Source organism: Lepeophtheirus salmonis, chromosome 13 (assembly GCF_016086655.4).
Source record: "Lepeophtheirus salmonis chromosome 13, UVic_Lsal_1.4, whole genome shotgun sequence".
In the NCBI taxonomy this organism is placed as follows: domain Eukaryota; kingdom Metazoa; phylum Arthropoda; class Copepoda; order Siphonostomatoida; family Caligidae; genus Lepeophtheirus; species Lepeophtheirus salmonis.
The window spans coordinates 15,215,162-15,233,829 of record NC_052143.2 but is presented as its reverse complement, the minus strand read 5'-3'; the positions used below and the strand labels follow the sequence as shown (position 1 = coordinate 15,233,829).

General features: G+C 31.7%; 2 protein-coding genes across 4 annotated transcripts; one reads left to right on the top strand and one right to left on the bottom strand.

Annotated features, from left to right (window-relative positions):
• Positions 1-2,196: 2,196 nt before the first annotated feature.
• Positions 2,197-8,649, bottom strand: Rabex-5 (Rabaptin-5-associated exchange factor for Rab5). 3 transcript variants are annotated; one of them, XM_071893043.1, is made up of 7 exons: positions 8,535-8,649; positions 8,095-8,424; positions 7,908-8,041; positions 4,037-4,336; positions 3,745-3,972; positions 3,425-3,681; positions 2,197-3,361 (listed from the first exon to the last, which is right to left on the bottom strand). In XM_071893043.1, exons 2-7 carry the CDS (start codon positions 8,223-8,225, stop codon positions 2,540-2,542), a joined length of 1,872 nt encoding a protein of 623 aa, XP_071749144.1. In that variant the 5' UTR covers positions 8,226-8,424; positions 8,535-8,649; the 3' UTR covers positions 2,197-2,539. The 3 variants fall into 3 exon arrangements, with proteins under 3 accessions (XP_071749144.1, XP_040578897.1, XP_040578898.1); XM_040722963.2 differs by having other exon boundaries at positions 8,496-8,622; XM_040722964.2 differs by lacking the exons at positions 7,908-8,041; positions 8,095-8,424; positions 8,535-8,649 and adding an exon at positions 4,399-4,673.
• A 906-nt stretch (positions 8,650-9,555) lies between these two features.
• On the top strand, positions 9,556-12,034 carry LOC121127755 (pre-mRNA-processing factor 17). The gene is made up of 2 exons (XM_040723237.2): positions 9,556-9,949; positions 10,006-12,034. Exons 1-2 carry the CDS (start codon positions 9,803-9,805, stop codon positions 11,590-11,592), a joined length of 1,734 nt encoding a protein of 577 aa, XP_040579171.1. The 5' UTR covers positions 9,556-9,802; the 3' UTR covers positions 11,593-12,034.
• The last annotated feature ends 6,634 nt before the right edge of the window (positions 12,035-18,668 follow it).

Here is an 18,668-nt window from a genome sequence, read left to right as displayed (position 1 = left end):
GAGCACACACGAATGTTCAATCAGGTTTTGAATATAATTGAATGTATTAGAAAAGGAAGTTCACTACTCAGGAGTTAAATAATAATGATGACAACAACTGAAGAAAAGAAAATTCATCTATCAGATTACTATTGTGTCGATCTTTATTTAGAACTGATGACAGCAACTGAACTAACGTCCCTAAAACAGTCTTTGATTACGTCACTCAACTTCATTTCTTCTTTTATAATCGGTTCTAGTACTGACAATCTTAACCCTCCTGTTGTCTTCGAGTCAAAATGACCCATCGCATAGTTTAACTAACCATAAAAACCAATAAAATAACGTTTTTTCGGTCTGATTTTTTTTTATTTTTCCTAACTTGACCCGAATATTTAAAAAATTTTAAAAAAATTCGCAGAAACATTTCTGTGTAAGCAGTACAAAAAAATGCACAAAGATTGTCTTCCGGATCAAAATGACCCATGATAAAATTTTAACAGAATTGAAACTTACAAAAGTAGTTGCGTAATAAAAAAAATTTCTTTGTTTGATTAGTCTCTCTAATACGCAATTTCTTATGCGTAATAGCATAATGACAATGCAATATTTGTTCTTTGTCTGTACATTTCAAGGGGGTATAAAGATGGTTGGTTTTTTAGAATTCACTGTATTTACATTTTTTCAATATGAGTGTGCGTGATATTTCTGAAGAAGCTTTCGATCTCATTCTTGAGGAAAACTCTTATTCCTAACTGGAAGGAGAGGACGGCTGGAGGAGGGTGACTTGCGATGCCAAATGAAGTTATGCTAGGAAAATCCAGGTATATACAGGAAAGTTGGCCGATGGACACCCAGAGAAAAACCAAGGGATGCGTGTTGTACTTGATCTGACCGAGGGACTGAGGGGTCACAATGTGACTTGTGATTACTTTTTTACCTCTTATCAACTCGGACAACAGCTCCTGAAGAGGAAGATTACCATGGTTGGTACGGTTCGTAAAAACAAGCCTGAGCTCCCACCCGCACTGCTTGCATCAAAAGAGAGAGATGTCTTCTCATCAAAATTTGCCTTCACACCCACTACCACTTTAGTTTCTTATTTACCTAAGAAAAACAAAAATGTAGTTCTTCTAAACACACTGCACAGAGACGGTAGCATTAGTGATCGTGACGATAGAAAGCCAATCATAATTATGGGCTACAATCGAAACAAAGGAGGTGTGGACAATCTAGACATGGTAATTGGAGCATACAGCTGCAGAAGGATGACTGCCCGCTTGCCCCTGGCCATGTTTCACAATATCATTGACGTTTCCTCTTACAATGCCTTTGTAATTTGGAGAGAGGTCAATCCGACCTGGATGTCTCACAAGAGCCACAAGAGAAGAGTGTTCCTGGAACAGCTAGGAAGGGCACTTGTAGCTCCACTCATTGAAAGAAGGAAAAACGTCTCCCGAACAGAGGTCTCAGCTCAGATTGTGAAAGCTTTTCAGAGTGCTGGACTTCCGGATCGACCTGATGATCAAGCCTCAACTTCTACTTTTAAAGCAAGCAAAAGAAAAAGATACCAGTTTTGCCCTCAAGAGAAGGGCAATAAGACGAATAATACATGTTTTAAATGAAATAAATACATATGCAAAGGCTGTTCCTTATCATACTGTTCATCATGTGCTCAATAGATGAATTTATTTTACTATTTCTATTATTTTGTCATTGCTTTGTAAGTATTTATAATTATTTAGAGGAAAATTGAAAACAAATATAGAAAAAAATTGCTTTCCCATATTTTTTTATTATTATTTTAGCTATAAAGTTGATTTGGGCATTGTAAAAGCAGTCATTCAATGATATTTTTTTATGAATTAAAAAGTGGTTCTTCTGGCAAACTGAATTGTAGTCGTTAAAATATTAAAAAAAGTCCAATAATTTTATAGCGAAGTATAGATGGGTCATTTTTTTGTGTACAGAAAATGAAGACAACCCAAGGGTTAAGAACCAGGCCTAAGACTGAATTGGGTCAATAAATACGGACGGACACAACACTACCAATTCCAAAAAAACAACGGGCATGCTAGAAAATATACCGAGTTTTCATCACTAAATATTGATGAAGTTAGTTTAAAAAAAAAATGAATGAGCCATTTTTTTCATGCGTAATACACTCAATAGAATATGAACTCCTGTTGAAATGACTATAACCATGGAAGAAACAAATTTATAAGTTAGAATATAATTATAATATGTATTTATGAACTACTAATACACAGATAGGAATAAATAATATTTATTATATTGTCGGCAAGGATATTTAATTTGTATATATTTGGATTCAATTGATGTCTTTAAAAATTGAAGGATAATATTAGGAGATTTAATGATGGTGCGATCAGAGTGTCAACAAAAGTTAAGATTGTATAAATCGTGTTATTATTTCAACTTGTTATAAAAATGCGAAGATAAAATAGCTATGAAAAAATATAACATTCTGAGAAATATTTATGTAATATATATGTACAATGGAGATGTAAGTATTAGTATCTAATCTAATATAATGGATTTATATTAGATTATCAATGGTATTGAAAATACCACTAAAAACTTTGACTAGCTTTTCTTGATTATCAGACACTGAGGAAGCCCCACCATTTTCAGGAACAATAGATTTGCCTTCTTCGTCCGTTGAAGTGCCACTGGATCTTTCAGTTGCAGTTGTACTATGGCTGATGCACTCTTCTTCTTCTTCAACAGCGGTAATTGCGTTATCACAGGGAATACTGGGTATATTAAAACTTTGAGCAGAAAATCCACGATACTCTGCTAACTCTTTGATCAAACTTGCTCCGTGATTTTCATCCACATCAGACACATCAAAAGATAACAGTGATGCGTTCTCTGGAGCAAGAGAACCCATATCAAGAGTTAAAATAGAATCATTTTCAATCCCTGAACTACTAACTAAAAAGTCTTCTAATGGGGAAGGTGCACTTAATATTTTGTCAATGGATGTTGGCTCTAAGGGCTCAGGCAGTAAAACAGTACTTGGTGAATTTTCATCAACTAATAAAGCAGGATTTTTAACTTTTATGGTATATTCAGTCCTTTTGAGTACGGACTCCACTTCCTCTGTTATAACTTTTTGAAAATCATCCATTTCACGCTGTAACTTCTGAGCTTCTTCTTGAACCTTATCGTGTCGAACTTGGAGATCACTTAAAGTTTTAAGATTCTGGGACATCACTTGAAGTCCTTCACACATAAGAAGGGAACTTTGCCACGAACCTGGAGGCATTGCTCTTCCTGACACATAGCTATCAAACTCATCTTTGTCCATGCTGACTGAATTAGCATCCAAGGTACTAATAAATGATAATGCGCAGCACTAAGGTGGGAATTTAATTACTCAAGAACTGCTCAATCCTCAAAACAAAAATTATTAACTTACCAAATTAGCAAAAAAATATCCACCTTCACCCATTCTTAGCTTATTTTCATTACAAAATTTGGTTATAAAGTTGATATTAGACTGTATGCGAGGTGGATTAGCCTTTAAACAAACATAAATGAGGCAGGGAAGGAAGTCGTCCGCGGAAGCAGGAGAGCTATTTGACAGCTTCAACATTTCAAAAATGGTTTTGCAACAACGTACAAGGCATTCCATTTTGTCTTGAGGCGCATATTTCCCATCCATTTCCAAAATATCTATGTAATATATGGGTTAATACAAAACATGCTACAACCAACTACACATTCACAACGACTTACCATTAATAGCTTTGTACAAAAGATCCCTTACTTCTTGGGAAGTTTCAGAAATGCTACACTTCAAATCTCTGGTAGAGATCCAATTTAAGGATCGAATTCTATTTTGAATTTCCAAGTCTTTTTCCTCGTCATCGCTGGTATTAGGGCAGAATAGAGACTTGTAAAAATAGGTCATCACAAATTTTTCTGAATACTCGAGAATCGTACTACGTTCTTCTTCCGTCAAATCTATACAATACATGAATTAATTAATCGCCTATAAAATGATTCTTAAACCGGAGTAATGACTTACCTCTAAATAATTGGTGACATTCAAGTCTTTTTTGAAGTCGTCGATAAAAATCTTGAACAATATTAGATATATCATCAATGGGAATTATATCTGCCTTTTTCGATATGGGATCTATCAGGGATTTGATTTGACGCGATATGTCAGCATTTCCTTGTCTTGGGACGTGAGTTCTTAAAAAGGCCGTAAATTCTTGACTCACAATGGTAACTTCAGGCGATGATTCGGGATTCTGATCAAAATCTTTCTTTGAAACATTCGAATATGGAGACTTAGAGAAATTTTTTGATGGACTAGAGATATCTATAATCAAAAGAAAAATAGTTAGAGAAGAAATCCGGAATGAAAATGTACTGAAAGTTTACATGGTGTCCACAAAGAAACGGGGAAAACACTCTCTTTGGAGGATATTGAAAATACTAAGAACATGGTTGATTTTTAAGACCATGAAATATTTACTTATATACACTGCAGTATACATGAGTTTTATATAACTATTTTATAAGTAGTGTTCTGCAAAAAATGTACAATGACATTTATATGTTTAAAGAATATAAAATTTAGGAAAACTCAACAGAGAGAAAAAAGAATTCCTTCTCTCGAAATACTCACACAAGCGACTATAAGGCACATCAACTGCGCATGGAGTATATATAAATTCATTGTTGGCGAGGCGTAATTAATGATTCACGCACACATTTTTTACGCAAAAAAAATGGCTCAATTTTTCCCTCACTTTTTTCCGAAAGACAGTATGACTAATAAAAAGAACAATAAAGACTGTTCATTTGTAAAAAGTATAGTCTTATACACATCATTCAAATCCATCATAAATATACAATCAACAAAGGGGAAGAAAGAAAAGAACACAAAAATCTACATGTCTAATTCAGAGTTTTTAAAACTTTAGAGTTCAGTGACATCATATGCAGTTAAAACATATGTTCTCTCTCGTTAACCAATTCTAATTTTAGAGAAGGAGACATGATATTGCAATAGCAAAGAAAGTATAATTACAGCATATAAATTACCAAGAAAGTAATTGTTAATCTATTTACGATAGTATATTATGATAATAACTTCTAGAAACGGAAGAAAACACATAGGTGCAGGATCATAAGTCCGGAATTTATGAATATAACATTTTCATTGACGCCATCTTGGGGGCTAAAAGTTGATATTTTTAAAACATAAAATTGACAAATTTCCAATAAAGCTTAATAAAACTCTATCAAATGGTTTTATAGATAAAAAAGACTAAACACGTCCATTGAATACTACTTGATGCGAATAATAAGCAGTGATATTTGAATTAATTCATAGTAATATGTACTGAAAATCCCTAAAAATTGATAGATTTGTACAATTTTTTTTTTTTTTTTTTTTTTTTTTGATCAATTAAGGACGAGAAAAGTAGGATAATTTGAGAAAAATATCTTCTTTCCATGGTAATAGTTAATTTTTATTTACAAAACAAAAATAAAATTATATAATGACGTAATAACATACTTTTAATAAAATTTAGGGTTAGATATATAATAAAACAAGGCAATTGGGCGATAAAATGTTCATAGAAAGTAAGGTTTAAGTCATTCTATTGGTTGGTGCCATTTGGATATCCAATAGCTTACCATTTTCCTTAATATTAATGAAAAAAGTGTTTTCATTGTTATAAAACTTGGTTGCTTAGCTTACTAAAATGAACAATATCAAAATTGAGACGTCACGTGAAAACTCTCTATGGCAATTGTTAATTAAGACATTTTAAAAGAGTTATGCTCACAGGATATTCATCCTAATTTATATTATTTTGGCTCCTAAACTCCCATCATATCACACTTTCTTTCAATTGTGCCTTATACATGGGCTTTTGAATTTTATTAGGGAACTTTCGTTAAAATATGAACTATTCGAAGCGAAAATGTATTGGAAAAAAAAATACAGTCCATTTGAATATAAATGCATAGTAATTGTGTAAAGAGTAAAAAGAAAATGTATATCTCACACTTTCCTTATGTTTCTATAACGAATTTAATATTAAATGACTACATAATGTATGTTGTCATTGGACTAAATAAGACTTAATGACATTGTAGTTATGTGTCTAACATCCCCATTACGATGTATAAGTACTTAAAAGGTAAAATATTTAGACAGTTTAAAATTAAGCATCTTCCTTTTATGATATTCAATAATTATGGATTCAACGCATTAACTAAGACAATTTATTTACAGATGTTGATAACCTGTATATCTATGTAGCAATTAGCTATATCGGTAAATACGACCGGTTCTCCCCTAAGGAATTTAGCGCTTCATAATAATGTTCAAAGATTTTACTAGAATAAAGTCAGTCTGTTTTGTGAATTTAAGAGAGTAAGACTTCTTAATTGAAACAGGCAAACCTATATAGAGCGTATCCACTGAAGTAATTAATTGCATCGTAATTTAAGTAGAGGGCTCAAAGTTGATATTTTTATTACATAAAATGGACAATTTATTAATATATTTTTCATCAAATGGTTTTATGAATAAAAAAGGAAATAACATTTGACCTGAATAACACTTAATGTCAATGACACATATTCAAAATCCTTTTGAAATATTTAAATTTGTACGATTTTTTTTTAATGGATTAAAAACGAGAAATGTCTGATAATTACAGACAAATATCTTATTATCTCATTGTAATGGTCAATTTGCAATTACACTATGGAAATAAGATTGTATAGTGGGGTGAGAGCCATATTGTTGTAACTCCAATTTTTATTTAACAGAATTAAGATTAAAAACTCAATGTTTTCAGTATGAATAATGGTATTTTTGTATTTACAACCAGTAATATGGAACTGAGAAATTGATTTCAATAGTCTAAATAAATGTCGCTGTTTACTAGATAATAACATTAAATATTTGACTTTTAGAAGGACACATATAGGCAATAACGCAATTTTATTTTTTCATTTTTGAGTTACCACAATTTAGCACTAAACCCTAGGTATAGCAATGTGCATAATATATTATTGTCAGATATATAATTCGAGGGATGATAGTTTTTTGATAAAGTGTAAAGGTTTGAGTCCCTTTTATTTGATGCTCCCATTTTCACATCTAATTGTCGACTTTTTTCTTTAATATGGATGGAAAAAAAGGGGTTTCATAGTTAACAAACTTGGTTGGTTAGGCCCTACAAATGCCAAACTACATAAACCATGTTCACATCACATGAAAATGTTCTGTAGGGGATTCATTTAATGAGAATAGAGCGTTTTCACGTGACGTCACAATTTTGGTGTCATTCATTTGGGGGCCTAACCGACTAAGTTTTATAATAATGAAAACCCTTTTTTTACTAATATTAAGGAAAATAGTGAACTAAGTATTGTATGTCAAAATGGCACCAACAAATAAAAGGATTTAAAACTTTTCTGTTTATCAAAATTTTATCCCTCTATTACATGTTATAATATCGTTACACAATCTTGTAGATACAAATTAACTAATAGAATGGAAAAAATAATATATTTTTCTCAAATTATCTTACTTTTGTCATCTACAATCGATCAAAAAAATGTAAAAATCTAGCCATTCGTAGGTATTTTTAGTACGTGTTACTTAGAATTAATTCAAATATCACTGCTCATTATTTGCATCAAGTATTATTCAATGCAAGCGTTAAGTTAATTTATTAATAAAGCCATTGGATGAAGTTTTATCAATATTTATTGTAAATGGTTCCATTTGATGTAGTAAAAATACCAAAATAGAGCCCTCAAAATGGCGTTTCCTTCCATTATGATGGAATGTATGACGTGAGTGAAACAGCTCTGACGGAGTAGAGCAAGTAGCTAGAGAAGAAAGACTCATTCATTACCCTGTAACTCCTTTTTCTTCTCCTTCCGAAAAATATGTTTTAGATTCCTATCACTGCTTTGTCGCTTCTTCTTATCTTCAAACTTTGAAAAGGACTCGGATTTAGACAGCAGTCCCATCGTTGTACTTGTTGACCTAATAATATTGAGGCATGTACATTGGGATTCATTTCTATGAAATATGAATACCTTTTGGAAGGGGACAGACCCACATGGTTGTGCTCCCTCCAACATTTGGAGCAGAACCACTTCCATTCGGGATTGCCATAAAAGCCACATCCTGAGCGACAAAGCAAGTCCCGAGATTCCAAATTTGGCATGTCACTCAGGGAGCAGAGACGTAGCGAAATATGGAGGACGAATCTCACCAATCAGAGAGGAGGCAACTCGAATAATAATTAATAATATGCCACAAAGTCCAGCCTCTTCCTTCTACAGTGAATCCAATTACACTTCAATGATGGACGAATTCAGTAGAATCAACTATCAAGAGAGAGAGAAAGAGAGGCAGACAGAGAGCTAGAAACAAAAACAGAGGGACAGAGAGAAAAATTAATTACAGAGTGAATCAAGTCGTCACAACTACATACGCCGTAGAGAATATTCTATGTATTTCACTGTCTACTTACTATTCGCTACAATAAATTTCAAATAGAGCTACTAACTCAGTCTTCAAACTTTAAAACAAAATAGCGAATACCTAATACTTAGTTATAGTATGTATGTAACAAAAAAATTATAATTAAATTTTTTTCATTTTAAACCTGTTTTATCTAATAGATAATGGTAAAAAAGGCATTTTGATACAGAAATCATGTATCTAGCTTGAATATTAAAGAAGGTATGACCAATTTATCACATATATATCAAATATTATATTTCAATAAAACAACACAACTTTCTTAAACATCAAGAAAATTGAATGAAATTTTCATGAATTACAGAGTACAATATTGTGCAAAAGAAGATATTTTCAAATACATACAATTGAATCGTAAAATATGAAATTCAAGTATATTAATATCTTCTTCCCACGCTCTCCAGACAATTAATTATGGTAATTGAAAAAAAAGAAATGTTAAAAATTAAGACAAAGTAATTTCATATTGCGCAGTAATAAAGATTGAAAGTGCCAATGTCGAGTTAAAATTGAGGTACGTCGCATTATTAGATTTGATGAGAACTTCACAAAATACTAGATAAATAATTTTTTATAAATCCATAATAATTTTTGTTTAACCCATTACACTTTATTTGTGATTTTGAATGCAATCATGATAATATTTATTTTCCACCAAATGGTGCGATTAAAGAAGCATCGAATTGAAAAAAAAAAATTGGTTGAAAGATTAAGAATAAACTACATTAAATATAAATCACGTCAAATTGATATCCTTAATGTTAGTAATAAATATTCAGCGTTTTTACGGGGATCCGTAAGGGTCCTTTAGGTGAGGCAACCCGCTTTTATCTCATTTGAATTTAAACACCACTTTGGTGAGTAATGACGGCTAATAGTTACGTCATTTCTCTGAAAATGTCGCTAAAATTAACTTTAAAGATTTAATCAAATTAATGAACAATAAAGAAGAAAGAGCACATACAACAACCGTTTTTCCTTTTCTTATCCCTAAAGTTTGGATTTTCTTTAATAATAACGTAACACTCGCAGACACCAAACGACGTCACATAATAAATGTAATAAAAGTTTGAGGTTCGATTGATGTGGCTCCATCTCTAACAAGTAACAGCTTCCAAACAAAACAAACATTAAGAAGCTAGAGAAAACGTAGATTGAAGCATATAAATAATACAAAGTAAAAACTCAATTAAATTAAATTAAGTTAAAAGGGATTTAGAATTTGGGCGCCGTACCAGTGACCATTAAGTGCAAAGAATGTTGGGTCTGAAAGACTATGGATTCTCTTCCTCTAGTGAATCGGAAGGGGAAGAAGAGGATTCCAAGGAGAAAGGAGTCGGTATTGGAGTTGCTGTGGAGCTGGAACATACCAAAGGGTTTAGCTCAACCACTTCTTTGGCTTTAGTAAGAATGAATCACGGATTTGAGGATTTGTTAATGAATATATTTTGTATTTTCAGAAAGGGCTGAGCCCAGCTCCGGAAGTAGCTCCGAATAGTAGTCTGGATCAACGACGCCACATTGATCCAGGAACTAAAGAATTGACCTACAATGCTAAATTCGAAGACCTTTACGCCCCCATCCCAGGCCCACATAATCCATTCAAGACGAAAATAGAATCAGCTCTGAAAAATACCTATGCAGGCTATGTGGAGCCAGCACATCTCAACGATTATCAGTTTGAAGAGGAGCGCAAGAACTTTCAATTTAAGGGTTTCGCCATGGACCCCTCTCTAGGATCAGATGCACTCGTGGCATCAGATAAAAATAAATTTCAAGACGAAGACAAGGATTTCTTCTCTCCTAATGTGTGCCAACCTGAGAAGCAACCATCGAGGAAAAGAGAGACAAACGTGGATCCTAGTGATATTGAGGGATTTTTGGGACCTTGGGGAAAGTATAAAGATGAAGTCACCGTATCTAAACCCTCTGAAGAAGACGCTAAGTATTTAGAAGAGTATTTATCCAAAATGAAGAAAAGAGCTCGTGTTCAAGTGGATGATAAACCCATCGAGGAGAAGTCCACTTTGCACATTAAGGATCCATATGATTACCAAGGAAGATCCTTTCTGCATATTCCTCAAGATGTCGGTGTCAATCTCAAGACTGATAATCCTCCTGATAAATGTTTCATTCCTAAAAGACAAATTCACGTATGGCAAGGGCATAATAAGGGTGTGTCAGTAATAAGATGGTTTCCTCGTTCTGCACACTTATTGCTCTCTGGAGCTATGGATTCAAGAGTTAAGTTATGGGAAGTGTATAAAAATCGTCGTTGCGTTAGGACTTTTACAGGTCATAAACAAGCCATTAAAGATGCATGTTTTAACCGCAGCGGAGAACGTTTTCTTAGCACATCCTATGATCGATACATTAAACTCTGGGATACCGAAACCGGTGAATGTATTTCCAGATTCTCGAACAAAAAAGTGGCGTATTGCGTTAAATTTAATCCCGATAGAGAGAAACAACATCTCTTTGTTGCTGGTATGGCGGATAAAAGGATTATTTGTTGGGACACACGATCTGGAGGTATAGTTCAGGAATATGATCGTCATCTTGGTGCTGTGAACTCCATTACATTTGTAGATAATAATCGACGGTTCGTATCTACCTCTGATGACAAATCCCTGAGAGTTTGGGAATGGGATATACCCGTAGACATGAAGTACATTGCAGATCCATCCATGCATTCAATTCCTACTATGACAAAATCACCTAATGAAAAGTGGCTTGTGGGACAGTCTCTGGATAATAAAATAGTTGTATTTACAAGCGGTGAAAAATTTAGGCCTCACAAAAAGAAAGAGTTTAAAGGGCATATGGTCGCAGGTTACGCGTGTAGTATTGATTTCTCTCCCGACATGAGCTACATTGTCAGCGGTGACGGTGATGGCAAATGTGTTGTGTGGGATTGGAAAACGACCAAAATGGTGTCCAAATGGAAAGCTCATGAAGATACATGTATATCCGCTCTCTGGCATCCCCATGAAACTTCCAAAGTTGCAACTGCAGGGTGGGATGGCTTAATAAAGTATTGGGATTAATGTTCTATGTGATTTTATCAAAATGTGTCTTTTTTATATATAATTATATTCGAACTCTTTATGTTTTGTAAACGCAAACACTTACAAAAATATAACTTTACAAATAAAAAAATGTGTTTTAATATTGTCTTTTTGCAATAATATTTTGCTGTAACTTTAGATGAAGGCATATATGTTGTCTACGTAGATGTCGGGATATTGTACAAGTTACAATTTGTACGTTTCATGATATCTTATTTAGTTATATGTAAAGCCAGTCAATAACTATCCACTTTAACATTAGCATATTGATATATAATATAAAACACTTATCTATTACATATTTACAATAAATGAAACTATGAACTCCCAAATTTTCTAATTGTGAATCAATAATTCTCGTTAGTTAAGTCATGGAACTTTATATACCTGTAATAAAGACGGCATTTTTTCTATTCCCGAATAAGTCATTTTTTTCTTTTATTATATAAAATAATTAAGGAAGGTGATATTTATAACTATATATTTATTTATAACTACGCTTGACAATAATTTATCAGAATTAATAAGGTCCAGATATATTATACGTTTAACATTTTTAAATGTCAAAAAAAAAATTGTCTTCCATAAATTTTTATTACAAATTTTAATATTAACAATTATTTTTGACATAAGATTTTTATCAAAAACTGATTACTTATCAAGAATTGCAACGAAAAATTTACCAAAATACAAATTAAGTACTAAGAACTCTAATTTTATAATGTAAATATAGCAATAAGATCTACTACTCAAATGGGGGAAAAGAATTATGAAAAGTCAGCCTACATATGACTCCATTACGACAAGTGATATAATAAGTAAAAATTGCAGGAAGAAATATTATTTTAAAAACCTAATGGATAATGTAAATTTGGAGATTGAAGCTCTCTAAAATAATATTTTACTAATCCTTGACATAACTAATGGCTCCGTTTTTAATTTTGGTTAGTTTTTATTTAATCGGAAAATGTATTCATATTCTTATGAGTTGCCAATATCCTGGCACTCGAAGATTGAACATCCAGCGACATATGTTGATGAGGTGAAGAAATTATGATACAGGTTTTTAGATATCCTTGTGCTTTCAGAGTCTTGGCGAAGTCGAATTTTAAAATTTATTTTTCTGGTATAGAAGATGTTAAGAAGTTCACTGCACAGTTTCAAACATCCTCGCAATGTATTTATTCCAATTCTCCTTATAACTGGTTCAGGCTTTTGGCAATTGTCAGGCTCTGTAAATACTGAAAACGTATATTCTGCTGAATTTGAAAGGAGTTACAAAACATCTCTCCAATTCTTATGTTTAGATTATCGAGTCGAAAAGTTAATGCTCCAGAATCGACCAAAGCAATAGAATATGCCATTTTAAATTGCAAAGCTCTTACCGTGGAGATACTGACACAGTATAAAAGTGGGGGATTCTCATTGCTGCAGATGCTCGCTATACTGCTTTTACGATTAAAATTCCTAATGATAACATCTCAGCTTGGAGGTTTACGGGAGATCTTATTAAATTTCATCCTTCATTCACAGCCATATACTTGATGGTTTTGTATGAGATTATTCGCAATTTAAAATGTTCAAAAACTTTAGATTGAAATAGTCTTTTGCTTGTTTTTTCGTTATTCTTGTTATTTTTTCTTAATTTTATAGTTTTTTTTTTTTTAATTTTTATGATTTTGTTATTGGTTATTTTTTAGTCATCGTTTTAAACACGTGTATTTGAGTGCATTTTATATTTTTTTCTAGAAAATTAATTTATACTAAAACTAGTACACACACGCTATCTTAAAGATAGCCAATGAAAAATTACAAAGATTTTATTTATGTTAAAATTCTAAACTAAAACGATTTACTATAAATATATAATAGGTAAATTTATATTGTAAAACCTCCTTGTATACATTTTTTTGATTTTTTATCTACATTTGATCTAAATTGAATCAAATCTGTACCCCTTTTGACACTGTTTAAAATATTGATTTTAGTAAATATAAAGCAATTTTTTCAAATGTTTGACATTGTGATTAATTTATTTGTCATTGCTAACTTTTAATGTTCCTTCTTTAAACATAATGAAGATTTAAGATACATACTAAGATTAACTTTGGTCATCCTCTTCATAATTCCTTTTTTTTTAATTCGTATTTAATAAACGTTCTCCCTATTTCTGTTAGTACAATAATTCGTTTTTTAGATTTTTAATTTTGTTAGTGCATTTTCGAATCTACAGCCAATTCCTTAAAAAATACTTTAAGAAACGGAAAATCAATCTTGTTTTATGAAAAAAATCAATTTATTAGCGAAAATAAAACTTACCCTCTAGAGCCCAAGAATCTGATCTGATCAGAATTAAACATTCATCACAGATACACAAACAGATAAATTATTTTAATACTATGTAGGATATTTATTTATATCTGTATGATGCAACCATAGAGAAATATGCAACTTTTCTGGATAAATAAAAAGAAGACAAAAAGTTGAAAAAAACCCGACGTCGATAGACTTTCTGGAATTCCTTGGTAACTCTAGAAATACTGTATACAATTAAGAAATTTGCACTCCGGTTTTTAGATCAACTAAACTCAATTTTTTATTTTTTAGTAGAATATTGAATAATTTAAATGAAAGGCTGAATTGAACTAAAACAGTTATAGAATACATGTATTCAGGAATCAAAATAACTTTTTTTAATAATTATTATTCTAATGACTTAAAATAAATAGATCAACCCAAAAAATAAATACTAATTTCTTAAGACATTCATTACACGATTGTTTTAGTTCAATTCCCTAATCCATATTTCATTTTTATTAATCGAGCGTTTTCACATGTCGTCTCAATTTTGATGTCATACATTTTGGGGCCCAAACAACTAAGCTTTTTAATAATAACAACCCTGTTTTTATTCATATTAAGGAAAATAGTGAACTACTAGATGTCAAAATGGGACCAATAAATAAAAGGACTTAAACCTTCCTGTCTATAAATTTTGTATCCCCCATTGCCTAGTTTTAATATCAATATGTAATAATATATATGTGACCCTAAAATATATTATTAAATCTCTATAAAATCTAATTTGCCGTGTTGTAGATTAAAAAAAAAACTACTACTATGGAAAGAATAAGAAATTTTTCTCTATCTGTCCTACTTTCCTAGTCCCTAACCAATTAAAAAAAATTGTACAAATATAACAATTTTAGGGATTTTCAGTACATATTCAGAGGGGTGTGCAGGATTATATATTTATATATATATATTTTTTGGGAGAAGGAGGTTTTTATAATTTCTTTTGCAACGCAGCATAATTTGGTTGAATTGTTTCCCTTGTTTATTTATTAAATTTTTTTCTTTCGAAACGGTAATTTTTCAAAAATTCATTTATTTGGAAGGGAGTCTACAGCCTCTCTATTTCACCCCTGCAGACCCTCCTAATATTACTTTACGATTTAATTCAAATATGAATGTTATCACTAGCATCAAGCAGTATTCAATGCAAGTGTTAAGTTTTATTTATTCTTGAAGCCATTTGATAGAGTTTTATCAAGGTTTATTGAAAATTGGTCCATTTCATTTAGTAAAAATATCAACTTCGAGCCCCTAAGATGTCGTTTTCTTCTAGTATGATGCAATTTATGACGTTAGTCAATATTTTCCATAGAGTATTCTACGGTTAAGTCAAATATTACACCATTGTTCATCAGTATATTGAGCGTCCAATGAAAATTTAATAATTATATAATCCAATTCCTTTTTTCAAATGTTTCATCTCATTTCTTGATTACAATTTTTCAATTTACTTGTAAATGTCTCAACTTCTACACAACAAATAAATTATAATGAAGTTATTTGTCAAAAATAACTTTATAGTCTATAAATACTTTTTGTGACTGAAGGTAAATCTAATTCTTTATTGTTGTTTTGTCAACTAACTTGTCTTATTTTTAATAGTCTCCATGTATGCTTGATTGTTGAGTGATGATACTTGTCTAATTATTATTATCATTAATTCAAAGTAAGAATAGTGAATAATGATATGTCAAATTTAGAGCTATTTTAATTATTTATAGAAGATTGTAAAAGGCACGATTAAAATATTACATATATTAGGACTAAGGTTGACAACTCTCTGAAAAATAATCAGGGATACCTCATTCGCAGGTTTTGCTACCTGATTGCCTTCATCTTTTCTTGTGGGGTGATTTTTTCCCGATTTTTCCGATTTTTTTTTTGGAACTATTTGACCCTTAATTGAGTTAAATGCATATTTTTGAGTAACATGAGCTAATGGAAAACAAATTATTATCCAGTAATTTACTTTAATAATAAACCAAATCGACTGAATAAAAGAGAAACTTGTCTTGCTTACATAAACTTGTATACATTAGTAATATTTTTAGTGAAATAACAAAAGTGCAAAACAGAACGTTTGTTGAAACATTCTAAACAAATTTATTTGTCCCTCAAAAACCTGTCTTGCTTAACATTAAACTGTATACATTAATATATTACAATAGATAGAAAATAGAACAGAGCAGGACATGGCCTAGAAACACGTTTACCGCTAAATTTCATAAAAAGCGCATTTTTATTCATTTTCCATTGGCACTTTACTGACCATTTTTTTAAACTCAGAGTATTACTGGACAAAGAGCGTCGTGTTTCAGCTAAATACAGAATGATTCCGTTTTTCAAGGGATGGCTGGTAACCCTAATTAAGATCGGTTACACTCTTGGATTTTATATACAAAATCAACATTTTTTTAAGTATTTGGAATAATATTATTTTCATCTTTGCATTAAGTTTAGATACTAGTCGTTACAATATATTATATATACTGTTCAACGTAGAAAAAAGTTAAACACAACCTGTTCATGACTTTGGGTGAAGTAAATTTGTAATTGATAATACGTGTTCTGTGTTGATCAAAAATGTTTCCGTCACTCTCTCATGCACAACTGAGAACTGCTTCTTTATCATTAAATACATCTTTTTTTTTTGTTTTTCTAATGGAATAATTGAGATCTATTTGTTAATCTGTGATGTACTCAATTTTAAGAGCGAGTTGATATTAAAAAAAAGAAAAGAGGAGAGAAGTACATACCTTTTATATTAATCCAAAAAAGTTTGTCTGTCTGAATGTATGAATAACAGTAATGGGATGCACTGTATATAGTGCTCTCTGATGTATTTCATAAACATATTTTGATCCAAGGTTAGACCATCATGTAATCGGACTTGCTAGAATTTTCAATTTCATGTATGGTATCGACTTTTGGGCAAGACACACAGATTATGACAAAGCACGCAACTATACATAGTCTATGACATCACACTTGCTAGAACTTTTAATTTGATATATTTCTAAGACAATATTGTGGACAAATTAAGTCAGATAGATAAAACGGAGGTTTTAAACTATAGTTAAAAAAGTATCCCAATTCATCCCAGAATTTTGAATTCAATGCCTATAATTGACCGTAATTTATAAATATAAATGATTGAACCTTTGAATATATCATAATATGATTTGTGTACTTTTCATAAAAATAAATAGTTTTTTTTTTAACTAAATCCTGACATGTAGGTTACATTCAAAAAATACATTGCAGCCAAGATTAATAAAAATACTATTAACCTTGATTGCAGCCAGTAACGAAAAACATAATTTCTAACTCAAATATCCACTCAATATGAAGTAATTTAAATCTATAAATGTAAAGCTGTAAAGTACTCTTGAAATAATAAAGAGGGTGAGAATGTGTTTGATTGAGTACAAGAGAAATTAAATTATACTGTAAAATGATTGTGGTAAAAAGGTTGCAGACAAAATCGTTGGTGTAATAACGTTGCGTGGTAATATCGGTCTGTACATTATCATTGTGAGACAAAAAAGTTGCGGGTAACATCATCATGAAGCAATATGATTGTGAGTAATTTCATCGTATGGACTTTAGTTGCAATTTATTTTATATTCGGAAGATAAAACTATTGAACGATGAAGAAACGTACCAGGATATACCCCTTCTAATCCATATTACGCCCTGGCCTAAAGGTTGTGTAAGTGAACTACTGGGCCCCAAGGCAAGTTGAATATATCTGCCGCCACTTCCCTGACCATCAAGGTACCCTTCTCCTATCCCAAAATATACTCGGGTCCACAGGTTGTGCAGGCGAAGTGCTGGGCCCCAAGGCAGTTTAAACTCCACTGGTGCCACGTTTATAAGCACCAATGCACCCTTCTAGCATGCTATAATATTCCCCAGCCCACAGGTTCTATAGGTGAAGTGCTGAACCCCGAGGCAAGTTAATTTATCCGGCGCTGCTTTCCTGAGAATCAAGGTACCCTTTTAATATCCCGAAATATATCCCGGCCCACAGGTTGTAAATGTAAACTGGTGGGCGCGTTCCATAGAACGCTGTTCAATTTTGCGTTCCGTTCACAAGCCTGGTTATTCCTTTTTTATCATCGGAATTCAAATGCATTTTCAGTATATGATAAGATTTGAATAAAATATATTCGTGGGTAGGTAAAAATGAATAAACTCTCCTAGGCGTTTTCTATTTAATATAGGGGGATCACTGGTTACTTTGTTTTTGTTAGTGTGCGCTCTAGAGACTAAAGTACTCATCAGTCATATGATCATATTAATTTTTTTTCTCTCAAATACTTATTATTCTTTCATTCTTGAGGACAGAACACATCATTTGAATTGATATAAGTAGTTACGTGGGGGTGTACATATAAAAAAAAGAGTAACACTGAAGATTTATGAAAGTTCTCTTCTATATTTTTAAAGCAAAATTTGGCTTTAACTGACGTCTAATTACTCGGGCCAATGCCAGGTACAAACTCTAGTATTTATATAAAAAAAACAAAGAGGAATGTAACTTGAGATGAGTTTTAGCAAAAGTTACAGACAGTAGGCCTTCTAGAGACTAAAAGTACTCCCTGGCTCATTACATCATATTAAAACATTTTGTCATTTGTTATTATTAATTATTATTCGTCATTCTTGAGGAAATATCTTTTAAGTATTGAGTGAGC

Excerpts from the sequence above, each read along its gene's own strand:
- Rabex-5 (XM_071893043.1), bottom strand. The coding sequence starts at position 8,225 with ATGCCAAATTTGGAATCTCGGGACTTGCTTTGTCGCTCAGGATGTGGC. Across the intron at positions 8,042-8,094 it reads GGTCTGTCCCCTTCCAAAAG|GTCAACAAGTACAACGATGG; the intron begins GTATTCATATTT and ends CAATATTATTAG. Across the intron at positions 3,973-4,036 it reads ATGTCACCAATTATTTAGAG|ATTTGACGGAAGAAGAACGT; the intron begins GTAAGTCATTAC and ends TGTATTGTATAG.
- LOC121127755 (XM_040723237.2), top strand. The coding sequence starts at position 9,803 with ATGTTGGGTCTGAAAGACTATGGATTCTCTTCCTCTAGTGAATCGGAA. Across the intron at positions 9,950-10,005 it reads CAACCACTTCTTTGGCTTTA|AAAGGGCTGAGCCCAGCTCC; the intron begins GTAAGAATGAAT and ends TTGTATTTTCAG.